We start from the raw sequence: 22,086 nt of genomic DNA, 5'->3' as shown, positions 1-22,086 counted from the left end.
AAAACACGAGAGTACTATAAAGCATAGAGTAGTGACTGCTGTGTTTTCCCTTAGTACTGGGCCAACAGACTACAAATATTATGTTTATAGTGCTAGCGTTTAGATTTCATGGGGATAAATATGAAAGCAATCCTTCCTGCAGTTCTTTTAGAAGACAAGATCTGTTTGGGAAATACGTTTCAAATGTACTCATTTGCTTTTTGCTAATGCTTTAAATCATTCCTGTATAACATTTCTTTCAGAGGCATTGTATATAAGCTGCTTGTTGTTTAATGAAACACCAGAGTGCCTGGAAGAGACGACACAGCCTTCAGCAAAGATGTCTCTGTGATTCAGCTGCTGTCCCCAGAACAAGGTTTCAGAGGTACGTGCAGTGTTTCTCTGCCCAGGTCTCTTGCCACTGGCTGGCCAGCTGCTCTAGTGCCCAGACAGTCATCTAGTAAGCTTAAACTGGGGCATAAGTTCACCTCAGTATGGGACATTCACTCACTCCTTGCCTAAGCTCAGCACAAGCCCACTTCCCCCTTTCCCATTGCACTGTACCACAGCGAAGGCCACATTGCCACTCGTGACCTAGGACAGTCCAGCTACCTGATGCAGCACACCTGGTAAGTCCTGATCTGCCAGCAGGACACTGAGCCCAAGTCCAAATTGCCAGGGCTCTGCTTTGCTGCCCTCTGGTGCTTTCTTCTCAGAAAGAGTTGGTTATTGTCATGTCTCAACGTTTGTTTGTCTTCATTGAAATTCTGCAACAAGGTGTCTGTGTTTCAGCCCAAGGTGGGTGTTTGCTGTTCACCTGACAGAAACCTTCCCAGAAATGCTTTTTCTTTTATACCATTTACTTTCCTGGGTGTTGGTGCAGAGAAGGGTGAAAGATGGTCGTGTTTGGCACAGTGGCATAGCCGATAGACAGGCACTTGAAGGGGATTGAGCAAGTGAAGCCAAGAGGAGAGAGGAATGGCCTGACTTTGGAAGTACCGGCAGCCCATAGGACATCCTGGGCTGGAAGGGGCTGCAACACATTTGGGTCTGCTGGCAACCCCAGAGACAGCTCCCAGACTTGGCAGTGTGACTCATTTTCCTGCCAGTCTCCCAGTTTTATGAACATAAAATGTTCGTCTCACATTGTAGAGCTACTGAGGTTACAGGGAAGACTTGGAAGGGCTAAATAACAACATCCAGTTTTAGAAACGTGGCAGCACAAAGGGAATGACAGGCATTAAGCTGGCTAAAATCATCCTTGGTTTTGTGCTCTTTCACTGGAGCCCAGCCATATGCCAGGGCTCTCTCCTTGTGCCATGAGAGGCAAACAGACTGCTTTTCTGGGCAGTGAAGTCCCTTGTTCAGTGTCAAGTGACTGGCCATCCTGTTCATGTGGTGGCTGCTTGTGACGTGAGAGGACAGACAGTGATGTGCTCTGCCCAAAGCCAGTGCTGCTGGCGCTGCCTCCTGCCCTGGCAGCCTCAGCCTGAAGCCAGCGAGCTCCTGCAGCACCCAGTGCCTGCAGCTCCAGCAGCACCTGCTGGGAGTCTCACAAGCTTTCATGCTCCGATGTTTATGGGAGGCTAGAGTGAGAAGTCCCCTTAATGTCCCTTCAGCACAGGCTGGATGGCAGAGTCACCCCAGCACCATGAGCCCAAGAGGAGGAAGGATTTCACCTTAGCGCCCTGCTCTGTGCTGATATTACTTATTCAAGTGTGTTGTGTTCTTTCTCTGCTTTCTCTGAAGCATCTGTCTTGTCAGCTGCTGGGCAGGGAGCTGTGTGCTGTACTCAGAGCTTGGGTTTGTCAGCCATATGTACTCCACATGGGGTGTGCAAACAGTGTGGATGTGTTTTGTCCCAAGTGCAGTATACAGGAGCCCTGCACCTCCTTGGACTCGCTGCCCGCTTCTCACGCCTTGTGGCACAAAATCACAGTGAGCACAAGCTCCAGAGAAATGGGGACAGAGAACCAGAGGCATATGAGCAACATACCTCAAACAGCTTCTGCTGCAGCTAATGTCTCCCAGTGGGAGTGATTTTTCCCTGTGTGCACACCATTGTGGTGATGCTGGAGCCAGGAGGAGGTGAAATCTAAGTCCAGGAGGGTTTAAAACAGAGGCCGTCTGTGGGACTGGGGATGCTGTGATGGAAGTTTGAGTTGCACACCTTTTCCTTTCATTGAAAGAGGTTGTCCTTGGCTGGAGGAAAACAGCACAGCTTTGTTCTGTGGAGATGTGTGGGCTGGGTGTCCTGGGAGAGCCCCGCTGGCTTCTGGCACTCTTCAAACTCTGAGGTGAGGAAAGCTGGAAACCAGATGCGTCTCAGCCATGCCAAAGCGATTGCAATCAGATGTGTGAAGCATTGCCTTCACACTTAGCAAGTGTTTTGGCAGAATAGCTGTTAGCTACCTGTGGGTCAGCTCCTTGGGTCCCTGGAGCCCAGCCCAGCCACTGTATTGTAGCACCTGCCTCCATTTTCTGGCAGACACTCATCTCTGCCAGTCTGGAGGTTGGAAGAGACCAAAGCCAAGCCACTTGTACATGTCTCCTTCCCACCCACCTATCACATGTGATTTGTCTCAATTTTCTACTGTGGGCAAGGACAGTTCCCAACGGATGTGTCTTCCTAGGCAGGGATTTCCCCTTTGATGCACTCTCCCTGCAAACACTTGGCAGTGCTTAGTGTTACGTAGTTATCTTTGGAGCAAGTAACTCATTTCTCCTCTCCTAAGGAGAGGATACCCATTGCCAAGTCAGGTATTGTTTCTTGCACGGAGCAAGATGGGCAGCTGGTCGCCAATCTCAAGGGCTCTGAAGAGGAGTTGCCAAGTGGCCCCTGTGCAAGTAAAGCATATTGGACTTCTGGGGAAATGCTGGTCAGAGAGGTAAAAATCTGACTTGCCAATGTCTTAGCCCCTTCTGGAGATGGGCAAGAACGAAGATGGAGCTTGCTTGTGTGTCCGTAGCCTGTCAGCGTCTCACAAAAATAGCAGAGCTGACACAGAGTGCATCTTTCCCATCTCCCCAGGGCTGCACGCTTGCTTTCTGACAGCCAGGGACCTACCATCAGCTTGCAGTCATTCGTTTGGCTTCTTTGTTGCTTCTGCAGCTGGTTGGCCCCTCTGGAGCAGTTGTGCTAGACTGAGCATCAAATATGCCTGACACTTCATACCAGTAAGCTCAGGTCAGACTTTGAGGAGCAGAGCAGGCTTTTGTGTTTGCCAGGAGCTTTCCTGCTTGCGGAGCCCTTGCTAGCTCCGGGCTGGGTGGCTTCCTGGGGGCTGTGGTGAATCGTCCGTGCAGCCCCACTGCGCCCTGCCCATGGGGTGCTGGGGGAGGCCTGGCCATGCCCCACTGGGGCGCGTCAGCAGGGTGAATCTCTCTGTAACATATTAATTTTATCTCATTTGAGCTTTCTGGGCAATTCCATTTATTAGCAGTGCTTCTGACTGAGGTGGGTATCCACGCTATTTAAGCGATGAACAGAAGTAGGTTCCTTATTGGCCAATACATTAAGTTTTGTTTTGTTTTGTTAAATCTTATAAAATGCATTGTGAAAGCATTAAAATGCATTATAAACGCATTGTCAGAAGCCGGGGGAACCGGCGGCCGCCCGCCATTTTCCGCCTCCCTCAGAGGCGAAGGCGCCGCCCGCCATTGGCCGCCGCCATCACGTGACAGCCACAGCGGCCGCGGGGGGCCGGGGCCGCGGTGCGGGGCTGAGGGGGCTGCGGGGGGCGCTGGGGCTGCCCGGGGGGGGCTTTTTGGGGGGTTGCGGTGCCCCCTGACCCGTCGGAGCGCCCCGCTGGCAGGCAGAGGCTGGCTCACGGCTCCGTTTTCTCCCCCAGCAGGCCCCCCGGAGCGGAGCCGGCCATGATCTCCCAGACGGGCCGGGAGGCCGAGCTGCGGGCCCACGGGAAGGCAGCTCCGAGCCGTGCAGGTAAGGGGCCGCTGCGGCCGGCTGTGAGCCTGCCGCCGGGGGAATTGCTCTGGCACCCCCGGGGCCTGCCGGAACGTGCAGCAGAGGTACCGGGGCACACCGGGTCCGTCCAGCGTTGGGTGCTCCAACAACGGCTGTCAGCGGGCACAGGCGAGAGCAGGCAGCGCGTCTGCGGTCTGTGCCTTCACAAGCTCCTGAGTGAGACGTCTTGGTATCTCATAGCCCACTTCGTATGTTCTTGCCTGCTGAATTTATTTGCGTTTTTAGCATCCATGACAGCTTACAGGAAGGAATTGCACAGCTTCGTTAGCTGCCTCCTTTGGGTTGCTTTGAAGCCTCCTTCTAGTAGTTTGTATGATGCCAGAAACTCTTTTTTCAGAGCAAATGGTGCAGAATGGATCCCTACCCACTCCGCAGACCACTTGTGCTTTTACAGACATCTGTTATATCCCCTATCAGCTGTAGCTTTTGCAAGCAGAACGGACAGATGAGTCATCTCCAGTACAGAAGCTGTTCCACGCCTTTGATTGTTCATTTTCCAATGTATTTTTCTCAGTGCTATTAGAGCTTCTGTAAGATGGGGGATCCATCCGACCCCTTGCATGTAATCAGGATGTGGACTTACTGTGAATTCAGAGAAGCAGGGAAGAATGACACTCTTATTTTTCCCTCTATTCTTTTCCCAACAGTTGCTGATGTTTGGTTAGCTGTTTTGCGTGCCCTGCAGGTGTGTTTTTCATCAATGTGTTCTAGTGCCAAGATGCTGTTCCTGAATGATACCAAGAACACCCTAGGCTCATCCTCGTATAAATGCAAGATATAGATGCTTTCCTCCCCTGCAGTTCTTTGTTTACCTGCAGTGAATGTCCCCTGCCACCTAATTGGTCACTATCACAAGGCTCTGCCACAGCTGATCTTTACGGTCATCCTTTGTTTCCTTAACCCTGGATAACACAGACACATCAGCAGATGTCTCCATTTCCCCCTTTGCTCCATTAGTACTTTCTTTTGGGTCACTTTTTCCATGGCAATTTAGTTTCTTCATCAGTTATGTTGAAGGAAAAATGTCATTCAGGAATGTTTTTGGATGCCTGATCTCCCTTTTGTTAACACTGGTGTTATCTCTGAAGAACTCCAAGTGGTTTGTGAGATGAGACTACTTTTTCCAAAGGCCATGCCAGCTCTTCCCCAGTATGCCCTCTTTGATCATCTGTCAGTAATTCTTATATTCCAGTTTCTGTTCATTTGCTTGGAATGTCTGTTGAGCTTCCTGGTCCCTGCATCTCCCCTTGAGCCTTTTCTCTGGCATCACATCAGCCACCTTCCAGTCCTGACAGTGAGGTACAACAGTTAAAAGAGTCCAGCTGTGTTGTGAGGCCACATGAGCAGCACTGCTGAGTTGGAGCAAAGGTCTGTACAGCTCAGAGCCATGTCTCGGGGATTTCGGGACTGGCCAGAAGTAGATGCCAGGGAACAGAATAAGCATACGGTGACACCTCCCAGCACACTCTACCATTCTTCCACTTAAAATACTTCCAGAAAGTTACAGTCACCATGATTTCAATTAAACCCTTTACAGACAACTTTTCCTGGATACCAGTTAAGATTTCTGGTAGGTCAGAAGTAACAAAAATGGTTGTAAAAGTTTCATAGCGGAGAGCTGGAACCATGGCAGTAAACAATGTAATATGAAGCTTAAATTTTCTGAATTTCCCCAAAAAGTACAGAACACCATAAAAGACTTGATTCTTGTGTGCTTTGAAGACTTCTTCAAGTTCTACATAAAGAAGCAAAATTCTGTGTAAGTACCAAATTTAGGGTAGATGAAGAACATCTCTCTGCCACAACAGCAGCACAGCAACGTCACTAGCTTCATCATCTACTCGGTAAGTCTGATGTACAGGTCAAGAGCTTCATGCTGGTCTGCCAGAAATGTCATTTTAACCTGTATTTGGGCATCATCTTACACTTTTCCTCCAGGCCTGGATGGACGGAACTGCAGGCAAATGGAAATACCTTCATGGTGAAGAGCAAAATTCCATTTCCTGTTTCTCTCAAAAGATGATTTAATGAAAACTTTGAGGGAAAAACTGGACTGACTGCCATACCAAATTGCCATGAAAGGTATCTCAGGAGTTTGCTGTGAAATCATACTGCGATGCTTTCTTACACTGACTACAAAGAGGAAGATTAAACGTGTGTATGTATTGGTCTGGTTAGAAATTGTAGGCTCAAAGTCCTTCCTTTATTGCATACTTACGGTTCAGTAGTGACTCTCGTCTTCCAAGACATGCAGTTCCTTATCGCAGCTCTACCAGACCACAGGAAGCGCCTGTGGTTTGTACATCTATCCCACAGGAACAGTTTGTTACCAGCTTGTTTCACAAGAGTTTTCACAGAATCAGAAGGTAGCAGCCAAATCTGTGTCACTTTGGGGGAGAAAAAAATCCAGAGGTCTTTGTGGCTGTGGCTTTAGACTTCAGCCTACTCCACGTTTTGGGTGTACATATACTCAACAGCAAGACAGCCTTTATCTCTGGAAGTCCATGTAAAGAGATGCCGTGGAAATCTGTTTGCCTGATGAACCTGTCTTAAATTCGGATGTGACACCTCTCTTCAGAGATAGGTGTTGCCATTTCGACATCCCACGTACTTCCCTCCGATGTCCATTTCCCCTTCCCTGCCAGCAGAAGGGTGCGTGCTCACTGCTCCTGGCTTGCCAACTGAGTGTAGAGGCCTGCTAGGAGCTGTTCCTCCACTGTCAGCAATTCCCACAGCACAGTCAGGGTTACAGGCTTTGGAACCTGTTAAGGTGCTCCTCAAACCAGATTTCAGCAGTGGAAGGAGTCACTGCGCTCTGTGAATGCCCTGGAAATCTGTACAAGCACCTTGTCCTTGAACAACTTTCAAGTGACCTGGGTCTGCGTAGCATGGATTGGTACCGTTAACACTTCTGCAAGGCAGCGTGAGCAAGAGGGCCGGTTTTTGCCTGTGTGCCAGGAGGCGTTCATACCTTCAGCTGGCGTTACTTCCACTGACTCGCACTACCTTCGTCTTTCTTGTCTGTCAGATTTCCTCCGTTCATAATCTGGAATCAGCTGTGCTGGGCCTTCGGTGTGCTCAGACTGTGTTCTGCCAGCGGTGGCTTTGACAGTGGATTTGTTCTGCGCTGCTGGAAACAGAAAGTTACTTTGCTGCTGCTGTAAGATTGGCATCAGCCGTGCTCCAGGCAGTGGGCATGTTTCATGCCTTAGGGCCAATGTCGTCTTTGTGCATTTGCTCTCTGCATTACCAGCAGCACAAGTAAGAGCAGAGATAGCATCCTTTGTAATGAAAGTCACGTTCTGCTGAACAAGGTAGTTCTTTATGACCCTTCTCTGAATCCGGTTCAACTTTTAATAGCATTTTCAGTTATAGTATCCCAGAATAGCAGCAATCTTCTTCCATTTGAGCATTAAACTTTTACCTGCGATGTGCATATAATTTCAGTAGAGTCATGTTCCTGCGGAGCATGCAGGGCTATTTTCAGGGTTTGTTCTGTGAGCGCTTCAAAATCCACCCAGTAGATTGGAGGGAAATACCAGAAATTTTGAACCTTCAGGTCAATCTGCTGAATTTTTAGAATTTGTCCCCTTTTGCTTTCCCCTGTCCAAAGCTTCCTTTCTTGCCTGTTACTCTTCTTGATTCTCATTTTCTTGCAGCTGAGGACAGGATTGCGAGCAAGAAAGAGGAGAATCCCCACCAAGGCATTCCTGGACCAGGGAGGCCCGAGGGCTTACTGCCAGGACTATCCAAGGAGAAGAGTTCCCAGAGTATTGCACATGACCCGGTTCCCCCCCACAGGCCAGAAAGGGTTCAGAGACCTCCCCTGGGGAGGAGTCAAAGTCGAGTGACGCTGCGTGGAAAAAGTTTCAGGAGGCTGCCAGACATCATCCAGCAGAGAAACCCCGCTGTGGGGAGACTGACGATATGTGGGGACTGTGGGAAGAGCTTCAGAGTGAGCTCCAACCTCGTCCAGCATCGGAGAATCCACACTGGAGAGAAACCCTTCACCTGCTCCGACTGCGGGGAGAGCTTTCGGCAGCGATCGCACCTCATCCAGCACCAGCGGGTCCACACCGGGGAGAGGCCCTACGAGTGCACCGAGTGCGGGAAGAGCTTCAGCATGAGCTCCAAGCTGATCCGGCACCAGATCACCCACACCGGGGAGAAGCCCTACAAGTGTGCCGAGTGCGGGAAGAGCTTCTCTGGGAACTCGCAGCTCATCCAGCACCAGCGAGTGCACACCGGGGAGAAACCCTACGAGTGCAGTGACTGCGGGAAGAGCTTCAGCGTGAGCTCAGCCCTGACGCGACACCAGCGGGTCCACACCGGGGAGAAACCCTACGAGTGCGCAGAGTGCGGGAAGAGCTTCAGCCAGAGCTCCGAGCTGATGAAGCACCAGCGTGTCCACACCGGGGAGAAGCCCTACGAGTGCGCGGAGTGCGGGAAGAGCTTCACGGTGAGTTCTGCCCTCATCCAGCACCGCCGCTTCCACCTGGGCGAGCGCCCCTACGGGTGCACTGAGTGTGGGAAGAGCTTCACGGTGAGCTCCCACCTCATCCAGCACCGCCGCTTCCACACCGGGGAGCGCCCCTTCGAGTGCACCGAGTGCGGGAAGAGCTTCTTGTGGAGGTCGGCCCTGCTCCGCCACTGCAGGGTGCACACAGGAGAGAGGCCCTACGCCTGCGCGGACTGCGGGGACAGCTTTCGGCAGAGCGCCCACCTCACCCAGCACCGGCGCACCCACACCGGGGAGCGGCCCTACGCCTGTGCTGACTGCGGGAAGGGCTTCACCGTCAGCTCTGCGCTGCTGCGGCACCAGCACATCCACAGGGCCGGGGAGCCGCAGGAGGGCTGAGGGCAGGTTAGCTCTGGTGCCCCGTGACATCCCCGGGGAGAAAAGCCTGGTGTCGCTCTCCCTTCAGTCTGTTGATTGAGTGAAAGCAATTTGTTTTTAGGAGGATGGAAAGTTGACTCTTCAGATCCTAAGAAGCAGAGGTGGAAGAAAGCGGAATGCAGAGAGCTGAACTGGAGGCGTGATGCTGTGGGGGGAGGAGGTGGTGGTCGGAGGGATGGCTCTGAGGGGAGACAGGAGGAGCAGCGTGGGATGCCTCCGCGGTGTGCTTGAGGAAGGGCAATACCCGGCCTGTTCTCCGGGCACGTTTGGAGAATTCAGAGGGGGCAGTAAGCGGGGCAGCAGCGAGCCCCCAAACACCACCCAACCCCTGCGCCGTTGGGGGGCTCTGGCTGCCGTCCCCCAGCCCCTGCGGGCCTCCCGCGCCCCCTGACGGTGCTGGGGGCTGGCTGTTCCCCCTGAGAAGCGCGTTGTGACGCTGTACGTCCCCGCGGGTGCAGATCTCCAATAAAGCAAAAACCCCCCCTCAGCCACCGCCCCGTCTCCCTCCCGCCGCCCTCACGGCCGGGGCCCGCCCGCCCCTCAGGAGCCCCCCCCTCACACTGCGCCTGCGCGGCCCGCTGAGGCGGCCACAGCGGGGGCGGGCCCGAGAGCCCGGCGTTTCCTCCAATCGGCGGCCCCGCGCGGGCCGTCGGAGGCTGCTGATTGGCCGCGCCGCCGCCGCCCCGCGGATAAATGCCGGGCGGCCGGGCCGCGCCTCGCGTCAGCGCCGCGGGGCAGCGCGAGAGCGGCGGCGGCGGCGGCGGAGGGGCGGTGAGTGGTGCGCGTGCGCGGCGCCGTCCCCATGGCAACGCGGCGGGGCCGGGGCCGCCCCTGAGGTAACGGCGGCGCCTGGAGGGGGGGGGGGGCGCGGCCGGGACTCGCCGCCGGTGCTGGGCCCGGGGCCCGCCGCCACCAGGCCGAGGCGCTCGGGCTCGGCCCCGCCGGGATCCCGTCACATCCCGGGGCCGGCCCTCAGCGGGGCTGGGAGCACCGAGGCCTCGCGGCCTCCCGCTGCCCTCCGTGGGGCGGAGAGGCCGCCGTGCTCCGGTCTCCCGGTGCCCGTCCGTGTGGGGCCGTAACGGCCCGGTGCCGGCCTGCTGGGGGTCCCGGCACGTCCAGCTGTGTGCCCGCTGGGCTCCTCGGTACCCCGGTGCTTGTCCCGCTGTGCCCTGCCGCCCCCTGCCTGGCCCACACGAGAAGGTGAAGCGCTGCCGGTCACCGGGAGCTTCCCTCCACGATGAACTCGCTGAGGTGACTGCAGCTGGAGGGGGGCAGGAGCCGTGTGTGCTTGGGCACCGCTGGGAGCGCCTGAGGCTTGAGGTGCTGGCTGTGTGGGGTCAGGGAAACGCCGTGACTTCTGCTGTGGGTCTCCATTTGCACCAGCCGAGTGCCTCCCCAGAGGGAGAGGAAGGTGAGAAGCTCTTCCCGTGTAATTGCCAGGTTACCTTGGTGATGGCTTCCAGCTGCTAGGCCTGGAGTTGTGGGGTTTGTCTCACCTTTGAGACGCTTGGGTATGTCCAACCGTGCTGTGCTGATTCTCAGCACAAGGATGCAAGCTGTGTGCGTTTGGGGAAGCACCTTCAAGTCGCGTGCTAGTTGAACAGCAACTGTGAACTCTGTACTGAGTGGGTGTTCTGTGAATTATTGAACTTCTGAGAGTGCCTGAGCAAAGCCAGGACTTCCAGTCTCGGTTCCCTACTGCAGTGTTGTCCCTTGACTTCCTTCAAAGGGCAGGGTCAGCCCGGGGTTAGGCATTGTCCTACACTGAGAACAACGGCTGCGCACCTCAGGTGTGAAGCTCGCTGTGCAGGTGTCTGTAGGGGAAAAGCAAGTGCTGGCTAGATGAGATGGGGACATTTTCTAGGAGAGCTTTAGCGCTGTTATTGGAAAACAAATGCTTGGAGTGCTGAGTTGTCCCGTACCAAAACTTCTTTCCACTTCTCCTGCCCTGCTACCTCAGGTCTCGTGGCCATTGGACTCCTCCCAAGCAGGGTGCTGGGGAGGTATGTGTTTACCCTGAACATCAGCCAGGGGCTGGATGAGCACAGAGCTGCTCCCAGCAAACGAAGCCGTGTTCTGGCCTCCGAAGTGGAGGCAGGCAGCTCCTCAAACCTCCCTCTCAGCATGTAGGACACTGCCTCCTTTGAAGGAGAGGGATGGCCCAAGAAGCCAGTGCTCTGACCAGTGACCATGTCATCGGATTTCAGCTGCTGGTTTTGACTAAAATCAGCGGTCTGTGGTGAGGTGGGTTATAATGCTTTGATTTTTCCCCACCTCCAAGTTTCAGGATCCTAATATGGAAGAGGACGGGGTTTTGATTGGTGCTGACTTGTCTCTTGAGTTTGTGGCTCATCAGGGAGCTGTCTGTGCTAGAGCCTGTATCAGGAAGATCTACATGTAAGCTTCCTTATTTTCCTGGACGTGTGCTGTCCTCACCTCGTGCTGAAGGGCCTGGTGTCCCTGCTGGATGTTTTGCTGTGGAGGTGAGCACGTCAACCCGAGCTTTAACAACAATGGCACGCGAGGTGTGGGTCTGAGAGCGTGCCAAGGTCCTTAAATGACTTCTTGTGTGCTAACCCCTTCTGAGGGGAGCAGTGCAACCTGAACAACAGCTCACCCTGCTGAGCGGTTGTGCTTCTGCAACGCTGGTCACAGCTCGGGGCAAGTGCCCGTGAGCCCCCTCAGGTGCTCTCTGCATAGCCTGGCGAGCAAAGCGCCGGTGTTGGCAAGTGCTACCAAAGTGTGCTCAGGGACATGAGGCTTGCCTTGGTGAGAGCTGAGCTCAGGAGCTGTGCTGTGTATGTCTGCAGTGGGCTGGGAGCCTCTGACCACTGCTGCCTCTGAATTTCTGGAGTTTGTTCTGTGTATTTCTTCGGGTTGGGGTCACCTTCTGCCTTATACCTCCTCCAAGGGATGAGCGGTGCTGGAGCGCCCTTCGTGGCTCCTGGTGCCTGCTGCTTTGCATCCGGGGCTGGGAAAGCAGCACAGCACGCCCTGCCTCGGGGCTGCAGCTCCTGGGAGGGATGAGACAAATCAGAACCAGTTCCTCTGGCTTAGATTTGGAATCTGCATTTCTCGGGCAGTGCCAGGCCTGAAGGCAGCTGAGCAGAAAGCCAGGCTGCCATAAAGAGCTCCCCCCTCTGTCAGCAGCGAGCTGGCTGGCTTGCTGTGCAGGCAGCCTGGTCCCACTCGTGCCCGCGGCAGGCTTCAATCTGAGCCTGGGGCAACCTGCAGCACTGCAGGCACCCCCTCGTGTCTCCGTGGCTGTGCTCAGAACACCTCCGAGGCTCTCGCTGCCATGTGGGGCTGGCTGCAGTCCCGAAGCAGCCTGGTTTGGACCCGTTGGACGCTGCTCTGTGCTCCCACCCAGGGCAGGCCCTGTGGCAGTGAGTGCAAGGAGCACCCCAGCATGGGTAAAAGCTTTGCCCTGGTGCTGTGTCCCCGAGCTGGGGCAGGGCCCTGCTCCTCCACACCTGGGGATGAGCTCAGACCCAGCTCCTGCTGCTCTGCAGGGCTGTGAGGGTAGCTGTAACCCGAGGGCTGGAAGCTGGGGCAGTTAATTTATAACTAGCGCTCTTTGTGTTAGCGTTTTGCGAGCTTGGAGCCACCAGGTGATCTCCCTGTTCTGGCTCTGCACAGACTTGCTTGGCGTGCCTGCAGCTGTCGATCTCATCTCTTTCCCTGGCCTCCAGACACGGGCTGAGTGGTGAGCCCACGGGTGCAGCCTGCGCAGGGAGGTGGGAGCCAGGCTGGGAGAGCAGGAGGGGTCCCTCCGAGCAGCCAGGGCTTCCTGGAGAGCCAGCAGGGAGCTCAGTGCCTGGCTCATCTGGCAAGGCTGCCTGGAACTCGGTGGTGTAATCAGCACAGCACCGATTACAGCTCCATTTTCTAAATGAGGTGGCTGGATTTGTGGCATAGCCAGGGTGTTCGGCTGGGCTAAGCCAGGTAGACACCTGCTGCTGCTTCTGGGTGCTTCTCATGTAGCCTGCTACTTCCATGTCTTTTCCTTTTGCAAAAGGGGGGGAGGGAGGGATTGCAGTTGCTTCTGGGGTTTGGAGTAAACCCTGTTCAGTGGGAGAGGAGTGTCTGAGTGGTAGCAGGAACACTGTCTGTAGCTCACTGTGCTCAATAGTAGCTGCTCTCATGCTTTGTGGAGAACAGCCTGGGGAAGGCAGAGCAGTGGGGTCTGCCCCTGCTTTGGGACAGACTCCAACTCCAGCCTTGGATGATCTGTTTGGTAGCAGCAGTGGAAAGCGGCTTGCTCCCAAATTCAGTACTGGTTGCTAACGTGGAGATCTTGGGGTGTTGGCTGGGGGTTAGTGATGAAGTTTGGAGGAGCTGAACTGAACAAGCAAGGCTGTTCTCTTGGAAGTGTCCTGGTGTGCAGTGAAAAGGGCTGGTGGCTGCTCCTTGCTGCCCCGTGTGTGGTGCAGCTGCAGGACTCCCTGCTGGGCTGCTTGGTGCTTCCTACCCATCCCTTTCGTTAAGGCAGCTTCCCTCTAACATCCCGCTCCAACTTTGCCTTTCAGAGTGCCTAATCCCCACCAGAGACCAGCAATGCCGTCCCTTGTGGAGAGCTCAGAAGGGGGAGACGAAGGGGAAAGCTTACGCTATGAGGAAATGGAAGATGACAACGTCAGGTGAGTAGCGCTGGCCCTGCCTTACAACATGGCACAGACACAGTCTTGGGCAAGGCAGGAGAGCTCCCAGGTAAAGGAGCGGTGTTTCTCCACGTCTGAAAGGGAGTGAGGGACTAGAATAGGTGATTAATTAAATGCACGTGCAGTAAATTCTGTTTAATCAACAGTGTACAGTTCCACCAGAAAGGGTGGAAGGAGTGGCAAGGAGTGACCTGGCCAGGGCTGTCAACAAGCAGGGGGTGTTTTAGGCTTTGCTATCGAACTGAAACTTCAGAAGTGCTTTGGCCATGTAGCAGTCTTGTTTGTGCCTTCCCCGCCAAGGTGAACTGGCCTTTCATGGCTTGCTGGACAGCCTCATGTGACAGCAGCGTCTTGTTTTGAAAGATGACTCTTCCAAAATAAGGGTGAACTCTGCTCCAGTGAGCTGCATCCCTTGTCTTTGCGGAACACTCGCTGGTCTAGGCAAGGGGCTGTTCCTGGAGGTCAGCTTAAAAGACAGAGGCAGGCACAGTGTCAGCCTCCTTCCTCAGTTATGCTCTCCTCCAGCCTTTGTAGTAGCTACATGACTGCTCTGAAAAGTGCATGCGGAGCAGCCTGAGTAAGCTGAGCTGGAAACAAGTCCAGCTGAGACTGAGGCTGCCCTACAGCTAAAGGAAATAAGTAGTTGCGTTTATTCCTACAGAGACTGGGGCTGTTTTGTAAGGTGATGTTCTGCAGAACACACATGGACGTTACTTAATTCAGCGGTACACAACTGTTTGCTTGTCCCTCCGTACAATTAGTAGCTGCCAGCTTGTAGACGTGATGCAGTTGCACTCAGTGCAGTCCATCAATCATGTTTTAAAAGCAAAAACTTAAGGTATGTAGATGAGAAGGGCGAGTAGGGTGGCTCCCAGGGTACCTGAATGGATGGGTTTGCTTCTCTTGGAGTCACTTCTCATGAAACTCAGCCTGTTCTGCTTCCAGGCACTCCTCTTGTGTCTGGGCCTTCTCTAGCCTGTTGGATGCATGAGTATGGAGTGTTCAAAGTCTCTCTTACAGCTGACGTACACAGTTTTTAGGACTGCTTTGCTACAGATAGCATGTTCAAGATGCACTGTGGCATAATTTTGTGAGCGTAGGTGTTGAGAACTGTACCTAACTTCAGGTAGTGCAGTGGCTGTAATCCAAGATGATACATTTCTAGAAGGAGAGCTTATGAAAACCTGCAAAACCAGTGTAATGCAGGATAAGTAAGCTTTTTAAGGATTTTCCTGCCCTGTTCCGTTGCTGGGTTCTCATTTCTTCTTCAGCAACTAATACAATACCACTGATGCCCCAGTTAGAAAAGCTAAGGTCTTGCCTGTGTGTTCATCTGCAGAGACCAAGGAGGGATACTGCTGAGGCTCCTGGGCTCTTTAGGCTGCCCTGGCAGTTGCCCTTGATACACTCAAGGTCTCCTTTTTCAGTGTTGCTGGGGCTCACAGGGGTGAGAAGCAAAAGTAACAGTGCAAGCACCTGGGGATTCTTGGCAATTGCTTCGGCATCCTGGGTCTGAGCTTCTGGTAAGGATCAGGCCTCTCGCACTGGCAAGTCTGGCTGGCCTGTGGGTGCCTGGCTGCTGCCCCCATCACTTCCAGGTGGTGCCAGTTGCAGCCTGGGGTGGGCTGAGGGACCCCCAGGATGGCTGCCCTGGGCTGGCGGGGGTGGAGGCTCCCACCAAATGCAGCAGGGCCAAGCTGCTTGCTGTGCCTGGAGGTGGAGTGAAAGGAGCTCTCCCTGCTTGCCTGCAGCCCCACCGACCTTTCAGAGCTGCTGAAGGATGGGACTAAGGAATCCCATGACCGTGCGGAGAACACGCAGTTCGTCAAAGACTTCCTGAAAGGACGGATCAAGAAGGAGCTCTTCAAGGTGAGTGTGGCTGTGCTCCTTGGCAGTGGAGCTCCTTGACGTACCCAATAACTGGTGCAAGCTGAAGTGTGCTGGCCCAGAATAACTTGGGTGGAAGTGCTGGGCATCTGGCCATGTGTGTGTGGGCTGCTTGGGGCAGGTGCAGCTGCCACACAGACACCAGTGGTGTGAGCTGCTCAAGAGTGAAGTCTTGGGTGTGTTTATGGCACTGATTTCGGCCTCTGGAGACAAAGCTAGTTTCTGTCTTAGTCAAAGCTAAATCTTTGACTTTGCATAAAATTCTGAACAGAAGGGGTGGGTTTGGGGGTACAAGTAGCACTGTCTGATCCTGAAGGTCTTGGCACACTCGGTATTCTCTAGCACGAGGCTGTTGGTGCTGGTTGTACCTTCAGGATGAACTCAGTCCCTGTGCCTTGCCAACAAGGTGACAGGAGGCCCAGAGCATGCAGCTGGCAGCATTCAGTTAATTCTTAGCTCCTGCTCTGTAGGCAGTGTTGTTAGGAACACTGGTAGAAAAGATTCTTCAAGTGACACGTGCCTGGTATGGGCTCTCCACGCAGGTTTTGTGTAGAGCCGTGGGGTTTTCTCCTCGATTACCCCAACTCTCTGCAGGGGTGGGGAAGTCACAAGGTGTCGTGTGCCTCTCAAGTGAACGGCCTCTCACATCCGCTGTGCTTTGTCCGTAGCTGGCTACTGTGGCACTTTACTTCACGTACTCTGCTCTGGAAGAGGAAATGGATCGCAATAAGGACAACCCGGTCTTTGCTCCTCTGTATTTCCCTCTAGAGCTTCACCGGAAAGAAGCATTGATCAAAGACATGAAATATTTCTATGGAGAAGACTGGAAAGAGAAGATACAGTGCTCAGAGGCAACGCAGCACTATGTGGACAGAATCCACCATGTGGGGCAGCACGAGCCTGAGCTGCTAGTGGCTCACGCTTACACACGCTACATGGGGGACCTCTCAGGTGGCCAGGTGCTGAAGAAGGTAGCCCAGAGGGCCCTGAAGTTGCCCAGTACTGACGAAGGGATCCAATTCTACGTGTTTGAAAACGTTTCTAATGCACAGCAGTTCAAGCAGTTGTACAGAGCAAGGCTGAATGCGCTGGACTTGGACAAGAGCTGTAAGGAGCGGATCGTGGAAGAGGCCAACAGAGCCTTCAGGTTTAACATGCAGGTACTGCATCCCTTGAGCCCCTATAGATGTAGGTGCTGCAGCTTCCAGCCCTGGACCAGCTTTTAGGCCTGGGTTAATTCAGCCCACTGCTCGCCTGGGCATAGTGGTTTGGATCAGAGGCCAGATGGAGGTGCACTGGTGTGTGTGTGGGGGGGGGTTCTGCCTTTGCTGCGTGGGATTCTAGGTTGAATAGTTCTTTTGCTAGTTTCTGGAGACATGGCTGGTATCAGGCAGGAATTCCTCCCACACACCAGCACCACAGCTGAGTCCTGGAGGCTAAACTGAGATGACTGCTGTAAGATTGCCACGGGCTGTATGGCTTTGAAGCAGCAGTGGGAGCAAAACTCTCACTTTGAAGCAGCCTCAATCAATTTGAGTGCATTGCACCTTACTCATCCCCCATCTCACCCAGAGATGCCGCACGGTGCTGAGTGGCCAGACATGTCTGTAAGCTTGTGTCCTCTTGATACTTCCCTCAGTGTTTTCCTGTCATAAAATGTGACTGAGCTGCACTGGGGGATGAGCACAGTCTCAGTTACTGGCTGCAAGCTTTCATCTGTGCCCACAGCAGGTCGCTGTGGTTTAAGCTGGTCAGATGTGTGGCAGGACGTGGTAGGCTCCTTTGTTTGTTGGGATCCTTGCAGAAGCTCTGGCAGCAGGGAGGGGAGAACTCTGCCTTGTGGCAGGCTGGAGGGCAAACATCAGGGCGATGCTGCGTCTCACTGCTGGATTTAACAGCTTTTGGTATGTGCTACGCCTTCTGAGCTGTGGCACATCCCAGACGTCACCACACATCTGCCTGCAAGGCACTCCGAAACGAGTACCAAATGCTGCATCTGGGGCTGGGTGGAGGGAGGCAGCAGCAGCTCCTGCTTGTTCTCCAGATCATCCCATGGCTCTGGAGGAACGCTGCCCGGCTCTGCTCACCTTGTGTGCTCACTGTGCCCACGTGCAGGTATTTGATGAGCTGGACAAGATCGGCAAGTCGCTGACAGAAGAAGCCCAGGAAGGAGGCCTTCCAGTCCATGATGGAAAAGGAGACCTGCGCAAATGCCCTTACTATGCAGACAAACTAGGTAGGTGGCGGGCAGCGAGGGAGCAGCTGCATGAATATGGCGAAAGACTCGCAGCACTGACGATGCTTTCTGTGTCCTGGCAGGCAAGGCAGCACCCGGCTGTCCCTATCACGCTGCCGTGGCTGTGGCCAAGCAGCCCCTGGTGCAGCTGATCCTCGCGGCTTGCGTTGCTGTGGCAGCAGGAGCTGCGGCGTGGTACATGATGTGATGCCAAGGCTGCCACCTGGCTCTTGGTGGTGGCAAGGCGCACCCTGTCCTTTTCCAAACTGTTCCCTCGCCGTTGGTGGAGTTGACTGCAGGGAAGTAATGGGGGGGGGGGGGAATTCTGGGGGACTGTCCAAGACTTTTTGCACACCAATAATGCAAGCACAGTAATGTAATGTCTTTAGCTAACTAGTGTACAGGACTGGTCTGGTGAGAAGATGTGAGGATTCCAGTTCAGCGCTGCTCTGCTCAGGCTGGAGCAGCTTTTAAGGCTCGAGATGTCTTGTCCTGTAGTGACAAAGTCTACACATGCTTGGCTTTTCATCTCTTTCCCTGGAGCAGTCTCTGGAGGGTGTTTCCTGCCCTGGGCTGCAACCCAAGAATGTGTCATCAGTCTTTTCAGTACTCAATTTTGTACCCTGAGAAACTGATGTTTCTGTCATGCTGTGGTGGCTGTGCCATGGGCCCGTTAGCTCAAAGGAATGTCCTGCTTGTTGCAGTGTCCCAGGGACCAAGCATAACTCACGGGTGGAAGCTCCCTGGGTGAAGGGACAGGACCAAATGTGTGGGTTGGGGGTATGGAGGTGTCAGATGTATATTGTGCAACATCAGTTCTTTGCTGAAGCCTTGACTGGAATAAAAACTTGCTATGCTGTAGCTGGGGAAAGCCAGAGGCATCAGTGTGGGAGAATGTAGGGGTGGGAGGCTGGGATGGAGGTTAATGGGGTGAAGCGGTTTTGTCCTTTTCTGACTCACCTACTGTGTCACTCCTGTCATGCCCACCCCATCCCTGCTGTGTCCTCTTGTTTGTTCTTTTACCCAGCTCCTGTGAGGAGGTAACTGGCTGCTGCCCCTGCTGACCTGGGCCTTTCCCCTTCTGAGGAGCCTCCTGGTCACCCCTCCTCGTCCTCTCTGATGGGAGGAAATGTTTCCCCCGAGGCAGGTGCCCTGTGTCACACAGCTGCTTCCGTGCCCTCTGTGTCCCAGAGCAGTGCTGGGCCTCACCAAGGGCTGCTGGTGCCTTCCTCCAGCACTGCCCCTCTTGCTGCCTTCCTTGGTGGCTGTGTGGAGAGGAGCGAGGTGCCTGGGCTGCAGCCTGGGGATGTCACCTCCCTCCCCCTAACACCATGAGCTGGGGGGATGCTGCCCCTCCCACACACACTTACACAATCCCTTCCCAGCTTCCTTGGGGCAGATCTGTGCGTTTGGGAGCAGGGGGAAAAGAAAAGACAAATGCTGATCTCAGGGTCTGATGTTTATTTACATACAAACACTGGGACAAGTGCCACAGTTCCACCTCTGAGCAAACAGCAGCTGCCTGGGGCTGTGTTTGCAGACCTTACTGAGGAGCCTTCCCTGCCCCCCCTGCTTAGCTGGGGGGCTGCGTGCTCCAGCTGCAGGAGCTGTGGGAAGGGGTGCGAGGTGTGGCCATAGAGGGACTGAAAATGCCTCCCAGGGCCTCTTGCCCCTGTCACAGTGCTGCTGGCAGCTGGTGTTGCTGCCTGCTTGCCCCCATCCTTCTGCCCTGTATGAAGTGAGCTAAAAGTAACCCCCCACACCCACATGCAAGGAGGAACGCCACGGGGGTGCCCCCCAGACCCTGCTGGGCTCGGGGTGGGGATGTGGGTCTGCTCCAGAGCTGGGAGCCGGGTAACAAACTCCCCTACTCTACAGTGCTGGGGGCAGGTAGCAACATGCTGGATGCACTTCTAAGGGCTTGCCAGGTGGGCGAGGAGCAGCCGGGGGCTTTCCTTCCCCAAAGCATCCCCAGCAGGGCTGGCAGGAGGCGCATGCAGCTGGTGCCCTGGCAGGACAGGTGGGCTGATGAGGGGTGCAGTGCCGCAGCCCCAGGGCAAGGCAGCCACCCTGGCCTCACACACACACACACACGCCTTGAAGGCAGCTCTGTGTGCTCCTGGGGACGTGCTGCCTGTGGGCTGCACCCTGACCTGGCTGGAGAGGGCCTGGAGCCACGTCAGAACCTCACACTGACCCCTCTGTCTCCTCAACACCGAGCCTCCACCAGGCCCGTTCCTAAAAGAGCTGAGCCAGGTGACTGCATCCTCCCGTGTGCTCCGTTGGCTGCTCGGGCTCCCCCTGTGCCCTCCAGGTTAGTGCCTGCCCCTGCTTGCAGCAGCTCCTGCTCAGGGCACCGTGTCTGAGGGGTGGGTGCCTCCGTCAGCTGCTGCTTGTCCCCAGCTTGCTCCAGTGTTGCCCTGGAGCATACAGGGTGCAGAACCACGTCCCGCTCCTGCGTGCTGCCAGGCAGCTGCTGGAGAGAGCCCCCATGCACAGCAGCTGGGGCCTCAGCCCCCTCGTCCCCTGTGCAGCCACACCAGCGTCCCCAGTCCACCATTCACATCAGGACCGGAGCTCGGGGAAGGTGGGCCCAGCTCGGGGCAGGAGGGAGGCAGGGGGATGCACATACACACCACCAGCGGGTTAAGCGAAGGAGTGTTGCACACGCGTAGACTAGGACGGCAGTGGGAGAGGGGCCGGTGGCATTCCAGTGGCTCGGGCTCCCGGGGCGCTGTTAGCACATGCGCTTGTACGTGTAGATGTAGGCCTTGCAGTTGGGACACGTGTGGGTCACGTCCTTGAAGTCGTCGAACAGGCAGGGGATGAGGCAGCAGCAGAGATCACACCTGCAGCACAGGGAGATGCAGAGCTGTGAGCCCACCGTGGGCACAGCTGCAGGCGCAGAGGGACAGCAGGAAGGGCCCACGGGGCAGGGGGGTGGCTCTGGGGCCAGGAATCTGCACCAGCACGGTGAGTGCCTGCTGTAAGGCAACACCACAGCTCTGCAGTGCTGCGGTTCTGGGCACAGGCACCTCCACCACAGCAGAGCCTTGGAAATCTTCCCCCGGCAGGAGCTGAGGGCTCCAGGCACTGCCCCCCCAGCAACCCCCATGCGGCCCCAGCAATGATTCAGTGCCGAGGCCCCCGCTGTGTCCACCAGCACGGCCAAAGCCGCTGGCATCGGGGCCACCAGGACTGGTGCAGAGCAAACCCCATCACTGCACGGCTGCTGGTGGCGGGGAGGCCCCAGCTCTGCCCGCAGCACCTACCCCACGAAGCAGCAGAAGAAGCCGAGCAGGAAGCTCATGAGCCCGATCTCATAGGAGATTTTGGTGGTGATGGCTTGCTGGCAGTGGGGACACACCGTCTGCACCGGGGCGCCCTGGAAGATCTCTCCCTGCAGCACGGTCACCGTGGTGGCAGCCCCCGAGGGGACGAGCACTGTTGCCGTGTGGCCACCAGGCGATGGATAGTGGCCCGGAGCAGGGTAGTAGCCCATGGGAGGGTGAGGGCCTGGCGGTGGGTAGTAACCTGCTGGGAAGGAGAAACGGGCACAGATAAAGGGCTGTGGGGGGCAGACGAAGCCACATCCCCAGGGCACGGTGCCCTGCTGCTGCAGCACGCCCTTGGTTTTGGGTTTGGGGGCTGCCCTGCTCCAGGGTGGGCGCCATGCCCCCCAGCCTGCCCTAAGGAGCCCGCTGCATGCCCCTAAAGGCAGCCCCAGCGCCCCATCACGGCCTCCCCTCCCTGAGACACCCCCAGGACCCCCACCCAGGACCCCCGCCCGTCACCACCGCGGCTCCTCGTGGCACTCACCAGGCGGCACATAGGGCCCGGAGCCGTCAGTGGGCATGTGGGGGGGCACGAAGCCCGGCTGCGGAGGCTCATAGGGAGGGGGCCCAAATTCAGGAGGGGGGACGGGAACCCCCTGGGGCTGTCCCACGGCTGGGGAGACGCCATCTGGAAGGAAACACAGAGTCACGGGAGGCAGCAGAGGGGAAGGGGGAGGTCGGGGCTTGGCTGGGTGGCCTCTGCTTGGATGGGGGCTACGGAATGGGAAGGGAGGGCTGCAGGGAAGAGGTGAGGGGGACAGAGCAAATGGGGAGGGGCTGGGACAAGCATGGGGAAGGAACTGGGCCTCTGCGCCCCGTGGGCAATTCCCCCAGCACACAGCAGGAGGCCTGTGGGGCTGCGCTGAGCGAGGCCAGAGCCTCGTCCCCTGGGCCACAAGCAGCCCCAATTCCCCCCCCCAGCGAGCAAGCAGCGCAGGGGGGGCTTTCTGCTCTCATCATTGCTCCCGGGACCTCCTGCCCTGGGCGATGCGGTGACACAGAGCAGGGCATCGCACCAGCCACCCCAGTGCCTGCACGTCCAGGGCAGTGCAGAGAGAAGCAGCCACGGCCCAGCTCCTCCCGGGGAAGCCGCGCTCCCCCTGCTC

The 22,086-nt window shown here is 55.8% G+C and overlaps 3 protein-coding genes across 14 annotated transcripts in view; 2 read left to right on the top strand and 1 right to left on the bottom strand.

Annotated features, from left to right (window-relative positions):
* The first annotated feature begins 2,238 nt into the window (after positions 1-2,238).
* Positions 2,239-9,348, top strand: LOC311445256 (uncharacterized protein). The gene is made up of 3 exons (XM_084537183.1): positions 2,239-2,276; positions 3,831-3,922; positions 7,624-9,348. The coding sequence occupies exons 2-3, from the start codon at positions 3,856-3,858 to the stop codon at positions 8,820-8,822; spliced, it is 1,266 nt and encodes a 421-aa protein (XP_084393309.1). The 5' UTR covers positions 2,239-2,276; positions 3,831-3,855; the 3' UTR covers positions 8,823-9,348.
* Positions 8,312-18,506, top strand: HMOX2 (heme oxygenase 2). 6 transcript variants are annotated; one of them, XM_084537191.1, is made up of 6 exons: positions 8,312-8,423; positions 13,391-13,501; positions 15,274-15,391; positions 16,078-16,569; positions 17,525-17,645; positions 17,729-18,506. In XM_084537191.1, exons 2-6 carry the CDS (start codon positions 13,419-13,421, stop codon positions 17,851-17,853), a joined length of 939 nt encoding a protein of 312 aa, XP_084393317.1. In that variant the 5' UTR covers positions 8,312-8,423; positions 13,391-13,418; the 3' UTR covers positions 17,854-18,506. The 6 variants fall into 6 exon arrangements, with proteins under 6 accessions (XP_084393317.1, XP_084393312.1, XP_084393313.1 ...); XM_084537186.1 differs by lacking the exon at positions 8,312-8,423 and adding an exon at positions 9,540-9,697; XM_084537187.1 differs by lacking the exon at positions 8,312-8,423 and adding an exon at positions 9,555-9,632.
* Positions 17,961-22,086, bottom strand: part of CDIP1 (cell death inducing p53 target 1) — a 19,634-nt gene continuing 15,508 nt past the window's right edge. For 6 of the 7 annotated variants that reach the window (XM_084537193.1, XM_084537195.1, XM_084537196.1 and 3 more), the window contains exons 4-6: positions 21,465-21,608; positions 20,918-21,182; positions 17,961-20,494 (exon numbers count right to left, since the gene is read on the bottom strand). In XM_084537193.1, coding sequence (XP_084393319.1) covers positions 20,383-20,494; positions 20,918-21,182; positions 21,465-21,608 — 521 coding nt within the window. In that variant the 3' untranslated portion in view covers positions 17,961-20,382. The remainder of the gene's footprint in view (positions 20,495-20,917; positions 21,183-21,464; positions 21,609-22,086) is intronic. The other variant, XM_084537198.1, reaches the window with a different exon arrangement.

This window comes from Aythya ferina (genome assembly GCF_964211825.1).
Source record: "Aythya ferina genome assembly, chromosome: 15".
Classification (NCBI taxonomy): Eukaryota; Metazoa; Chordata; class Aves; order Anseriformes; family Anatidae; genus Aythya; species Aythya ferina.
Note: the sequence above shows the minus strand (reverse complement) of the source record. Positions and strands in the feature narration are given on the sequence as shown.